We start from the raw sequence: 6,000 nt of genomic DNA on the forward strand, positions 1-6,000 counted from the left end.
ATAAATAATAAATCTAAAACCTAACATCTTGGAGTGCAGTAGCACGATCACGGCTCACTGCAGCTTCAATCTCCTGGGCTCAGGCGATCCTTCCTTTCAGCCTCCTGAGCAGCTGAGACAGGGTCGCACTATGTTGGGCTGGCTGGTTTCGAACTACTGGGCTCAAGTAATTCTCCTGCCTCAGCGTCCCAAATTGCTGGGATTATAGGTGCGAGCCACCATGACTGGTCAGGGAGAAATTTTTTCCCCTGGGTGTTTTTCTTTTTTATTTCCATAGGTTATTGGGGAGCAGGTGGTATTTAGCTACATAAGTAAGTTCTTCAGTGGTGATTTCTGAGATTTTGGTTCACCCATCACTCAGTGTACACTACATCCAATTCGTAGTCTTTTATCCCTCACCCACTCCCCACTTTTCCCCCTGAGTTCCCAAAGTCTATTGTGTCATTCTTATGCCTTTGCATTCTCATAGCTTAGCTCATACTTACGAGTGAGAACATACGATGTTTGGTTTTCCATTCCTGAGTTACTTCGCTTAGAATCGTAGTCTCCAGTTCCATCCAGGTTACTGCAAAGGTCATTAATTCATTCCTTTTTAATGGCTGAGTAGTATTCCATCATATATATATATTATGTATATATATAATCACATTTTCTTTATCCGCTCATTGATTTTCATGTAGCTCTAGTCATAGAATTCATACATTCTTTCCATCTTGCACTTTTCACGTCACAAACATTTCCTACGTTGTTATACTGTCTTCATAGTTACTTAAATAATATTCCATCAAGTAGTACAACCATTTATTTCACTAGTCCCCTAACTTTAGACATTTTGGTTGTTTTCGAAACTTAATAATGTAATAACACCGTGATAACATTGTTTATGTAAATACATATTTTGGATTATCTCCTTAGGCTGGATTCCCAGAAGTCACATGAGTAGGTCAAAGAGTATGAGCGTCATTTTCATGGCTCTTGTTTTATTACCTTTTAATTTACATTTGCCTCAAGATTGCTGGTTTGCTACCTTATGGTCACCAGAGTTACTCCCTCAGTCCAAATTCTTTACTTTCCCAAACTGGGAAGGCCATAACTCAATGTCATATATGTAGTAAAGGTCATCATAACCTTCCCCAGAATTTTCCAAGCCGGTGATCTCTAAAGTGGCCTTTGGCTGTTAAAATCTGAATTCAAATGTCTCATGAGACTCAGTGTTGTAGAATTTAAGCTGCTTAACTTGCCGTGTTATTTAGACACCACTTAATACTTTATTACAAATGACTTATCAATACCTTTCAGCTACGGACTTTGTCCCCCTGAGTAGGACAAAGGCATGTGAGTACATGCCTCCTGCTAATACAATGAGGACACGGATGACTGAGTCTTTAAGATTCAGTAGGGGCCAGGCTCAGTGGCTCACACCTGTAATCCCAGCACTTTGGGAAGCTGAGGTGGGTGGATCACCTGAGGTCAGGAGTTCGAGACCAGCCTGACCAACATGGCTAAACCCCATCTCTACCAAAGGTAGTACAAAATTAGCTGGTGTGGTGGTGGGCACCTGTAATCCCAGCTACTCCGAGGCTGAGGCAGGAGAATCACTTGAACCTGGGAGGCAGAGGTTGCAGTGAGCCGAGATCGCTCCATGGCACTCCAGCCTGGGCAACAAGAGTGAAACTCCGTCTCAAAAAAAAAAAAAAGAAAGATTCGGTAGAACGGCTGCCCTTCCTCTGGGGTGGGAGCATGCTCTTCATGCTGATGCTCAGCTGAAAAGCCTCCTGCTGGGTTCTCTGCCTCTTTCCATCCCAATGCACACACCCCAGGGTGTTGACTCCACTTCAAAGGGAGCCATGGGTAAAGAAAACATAGGTAAAGGCACAGGGCTGATAAGGGGGTGGTAAATTCAAAAAGTAAGATTTCTGGCACTATCAACTATCACTTGTTTTCAAATATGCATATGGAGTGGATATTCCAGTTTTCATGTCTGTGTTGTTTTTTTAAAAAAGACCTTTCAAAGAACTGTGCAGTTTTTTTACACCCTGACATGCCGTGTTTGGTGTTAAACTGTCAGGGCTGACGGGTCACTTGGAAGGGGCAAGTGGAGGCACATGCAAGTGTGAGCTGGTTACTCACGGGCACTGCGGAGTCTGGCCCCCACTGGACCCCTGTGCCCCAGAGACAGTGCTGTTGGCTGGAGCCCTTATTCTGGCCAGCAGTGTTATCAGTGCACACTGTAAGACATAGTCTTGGAAAGAAAGGGAAACTGGATTTAAAAACTCTTACTCTTTCCAGCAAAGCAACCCATCTTTGGCTATAGAAAATAACACAGCCAGGTGCAGTGACTCATGCCTGTGATCCCAGCACTTTGGGAGGCCAAGGTGGGCAGATCGCTTGAGTCCAGGAATTCAAGACCAGCCTGGGCAACATGGTGAAACCCCATGTCTACAAAAAAAAAAAAAAAAGATTAGCCAAGTTTGGTGGTACATGCCTGTGGTCCCAGGCACTTGGGAGGCTGAGGTGGGAGGATCACTTGAGCCTGGAAGGTGGAGGTTGTAGTGAGCCAAGATCATGCCGCTGCACTCCAGCCTGGGCAACAGAGTGACACCCTTTCTCAAAAAAATAAAAAAGAGTAACACATTATTAGAAATGAGTATTCTGAAACAGTATTCCATATGATGCTTTTGACAATTCAGCAGGAAAATAAATGAGGTAAGAAATGAATACATATGGTAGGCTCCTTGTTGACCTATGGACCATATTGTTTCTCCCTGCAGAGATCAGCAAGGACAACTCCTGCAAAGAAAACTGTACTTGTTCCTCCTGCCTGCTCCGGGCCCCCACCATCAGTGACTTGCTCAATGATCAGGACCTATTAGATGTGATCAGGATAAAGCTGGATCCATGTCACCCAACGGTGAAAAACTGGAGGAATTTTGCAAGCAAATGGGGGATGCCCTATGATGAATTGTGCTTCCTGGAGCAGAGGCCACAGAGCCCCACCTTGGAGTTCTTGCTCCGGAACAGTCAGAGGACGGTGCGCCAGCTGATGGAGCTCTGCAGGCTCTATCACAGGGCCGACGTGGAGAAGGTTCTGCGCAGGTGGGTGGAGGAGGAGTGGCCCAAGCGGGAGCGTGGAGACCATTCCAGGCACTTCTAGAGCGCTTCTTCTTCCGTCCTTGGCCTCTTTGGACGTTGAAACAACCATGAGTCAAGAAGGAATGTGAATCAGTTCTTTTGTAAGAGTTTAGGATAAGGACATGAAACGGTGGACACTGGTTTTCCCCAAAGTTGGCGGTTTCGTGGAGGGGTAGCTTGTTTTGGTGGCAGATCTCTGTTTATTTTTGCACATCTGTTTTAATTTAATATTTGAATCTGGAATTAGGAAAAGATATTTTCTAGTCTCCTGTAAGGGCCAAAGTCCTACAATCGGAATGGATTCATGCCATGATGAAAATAAAATGATCCTCTCCCTGAAATACGGCTAAAGATTTAAATAGGTCCTGAGACTGTTGAGAGCCCCAGACATACACACGACATTATATGTAACATCCCTCCTGATCAATGCCACTCCCACAGTTTCAAAGCAAACAGCCATGAGGAATACTCCCCTTGGTGTCTGCAACACCCTCTGCTTCTCTCCTAGGCAATGAGAATCAGAAGCTAGAAATTCACCATGTCTATTCTCAAGATCCATGCCAGGGAGATCTTTGACTCTCGTGGGAATCCCACTGTTGAGGTTGATCTCTTCACCGCAAAAGGTCTCTTCAGAGCTGCCGTGCCCAGTGGTGCTTCAACTGGTATCTATGAGGCCCTAGAGCTCTGGGACATGCTAAGACTCGCTATATGGGGAAGGGTGTCTCAAAGGCTGTTGAGCATATCAATAAAACTATTGCACCTGCCCTGTTCAGCAAGAAACTGAACGTCACAGACCAAGAGAAGATTGACATACTGATGATCGAGATGGATGGAACAGAAAATAAATCTAAGCTTGGCGTGAATGCCATTGTGGGGGTGTCCCTCGCTGTCTGCAAAGCTGGTGCTGTTGACAAAGGGGTTCCCCTGTACCACCACATAGCCAACTTGGCTGGCACTTCCAAAGTCATCGTGCCAGTCCTGGCATTCTGTGTCATCAATGGCGGTTCCATGCTGGCAGCAAGCTGGCCATGCAGGAGTTCATGATCCTCCCAGTGGGTGCCACAAACTTCAGGGAAGCCATGCACACTAGAGTGGAGGTTACCACAACCTGAAGAACGCCATCAAGGAGAAACATGGGAAAGACACCAATGTAGGGGCTGAAGGCGGGTTTGCTCCCAATGTCCTGAAGAATAAAGAAGGCCTGGAGCTGCTGAAGCCGCCGAGTGGGAAAGCTGGCTACACGGACAAGGTGGTCATCCACCTGGACATAGTGGCCTCCAAGTTCTTCAGGTCTGGGAAGTACGACCTGGACTTCAAGTCTCCGATGACCCCAGCAGGTACATCTCACCTGACCAGCTGGCTGACCCGTACAAGTCCTTCATCAAGGACTATCCAGTGGTGTCTATTGAAGACCCCTTTAACCAGGATGACTGGGGAGCTTGGCAGAAGTTCGCGGCCAGTGCAGGAATCCAGGTAGTGCAGGACGATCTCACAGCGACCAACCCAAAGAGGATTGCCAAGGCCACGAATGACGAGTCGTGCCACTGCCTCCTGCTCAAAGTCAACTAGATTGGCTCCATGACCGAGTCCCCTCAGGTGCAAGCTGGCCCAGGCCAGTGGTTGGAGTGTCATGGTGTCTCACTGTTCTGGGGAGACTGAAGATGCCTTCATCATGGACCTGGTGGTGAGGCTGTGCACTGGGCAGATCAAGACTGGTGCCCCTTGCCAATCTGAACGCCTGGCCAAGTACAACCTGCTCCTCAGAACTGAAGAGGAGCTGGGCAGCAAGGCTGTTTGCTGGCAGGAACTTCAGAAACCCCCTGGCCAAATAAGCTGTGGGGAGGCCAGCCCTTCAGTCACCTGTTACCTAATTAGACCCCTCCCCTCGTGTCAGCTTGGGCAGCTTGAGGCTCCCGACCAACACTGGCAGGGACCCCTGCTAGTTAGCTCCCCTCGCCCACCGCCATGGAGTTCACACCGCTTCCTTAGAACGTCTTCAGAAGCCAAGCTCCCTGGAGCCCTATTGGCAGCCCTCGCTTTGCAGTCATGTAACTGGCCCACATCATTGTTTTTCTCGCCTCACTTCCCACCAAGACTTGTGAGCCTCCAGGGTCATCTCCAGGGTGGCCACAGGCAAGATCCCCAGTGATTTTGTGCTCAAAATAAAAAAGCCTCAGTGACCCATGAGAAAAAAGAAAGAAAGAAAGAAAACAGCAATGAGAACTGAACCCGTCTTGTTGGTTTATTGTTATAAAGTACCTGGGTGAATTAACAGGATGCTGGTATTATACTGTGATACTCTTCAGAACACCTGCCCATCTTTTTTATGCAAATATGTTTATAATCTGTGGACTATCCGTAATGTCATTTGCTCAAGTATTTTAAAAAAGACATACAGAAACTGATGGTTATTGGGAAAACAGGAAGTAGGGGGGTAATAAAGGCCATGGGAATAGTGGTTGACGAAGAGAGTACTCCAAATCCCCTTTGGTTACTCCGGACTTTAAAAAATTTAATGTGATATTTAGGCCAGGTGTGGCAGCTCACGTCTGTAATTTCAGCACTTTGGGAGGCTGAGGCGGGTGGATCACTTGAGGTCAGGTGTTTGCGATCAGCCTGGCCAACACAGCAAAATCCTGTCTCTACTAAAAATACAAAAATTAGCCGGGCATGGTGGTGGGCGCCTGTAATCCCAGCTACTCGGGAGGTTGACGTGCCAGAATTGCTTGAACCCAGGAGGTGGAGGTTGCAGTGAGCTGAGATTGCGTCACTGCACTCCAGCCTGGGCAACAAAGAGAGACTACGTCTCAAAATAATAATTCATAATAAAATTAATGTAATATTTACTTTTTCATCCTGTACATAAGG

General features: G+C 46.9%; 1 protein-coding gene and 1 pseudogene across 3 annotated transcripts in view; both read left to right on the plus strand.

Annotated features, from left to right (window-relative positions):
* Positions 1-3,824, plus strand: part of EDARADD (EDAR associated death domain) — a 52,248-nt gene extending 48,424 nt beyond the window's left edge. For both annotated transcript variants that reach the window (XM_017526599.2, XM_017526600.2), the window contains exon 6: positions 2,772-3,824. In XM_017526599.2, the coding sequence (XP_017382088.1) occupies positions 2,772-3,154 (383 nt within the window). In that variant the 3' untranslated portion in view covers positions 3,155-3,824. The remainder of the gene's footprint in view (positions 1-2,771) is intronic.
* Positions 3,608-5,596, plus strand: LOC108302856 (annotated as a pseudogene). Its single transcript, XR_001824552.2, has one exon. The product of XR_001824552.2 is annotated as an alpha-enolase-like (transcript).
* The last annotated feature ends 404 nt before the right edge of the window (positions 5,597-6,000 follow it).

Source organism: Cebus imitator, unplaced genomic scaffold (genome assembly GCF_001604975.1).
Source record: "Cebus imitator isolate Cc_AM_T3 unplaced genomic scaffold, Cebus_imitator-1.0 Scaffold42, whole genome shotgun sequence".
Taxonomy (NCBI): Eukaryota; Metazoa; Chordata; class Mammalia; order Primates; family Cebidae; genus Cebus; species Cebus imitator.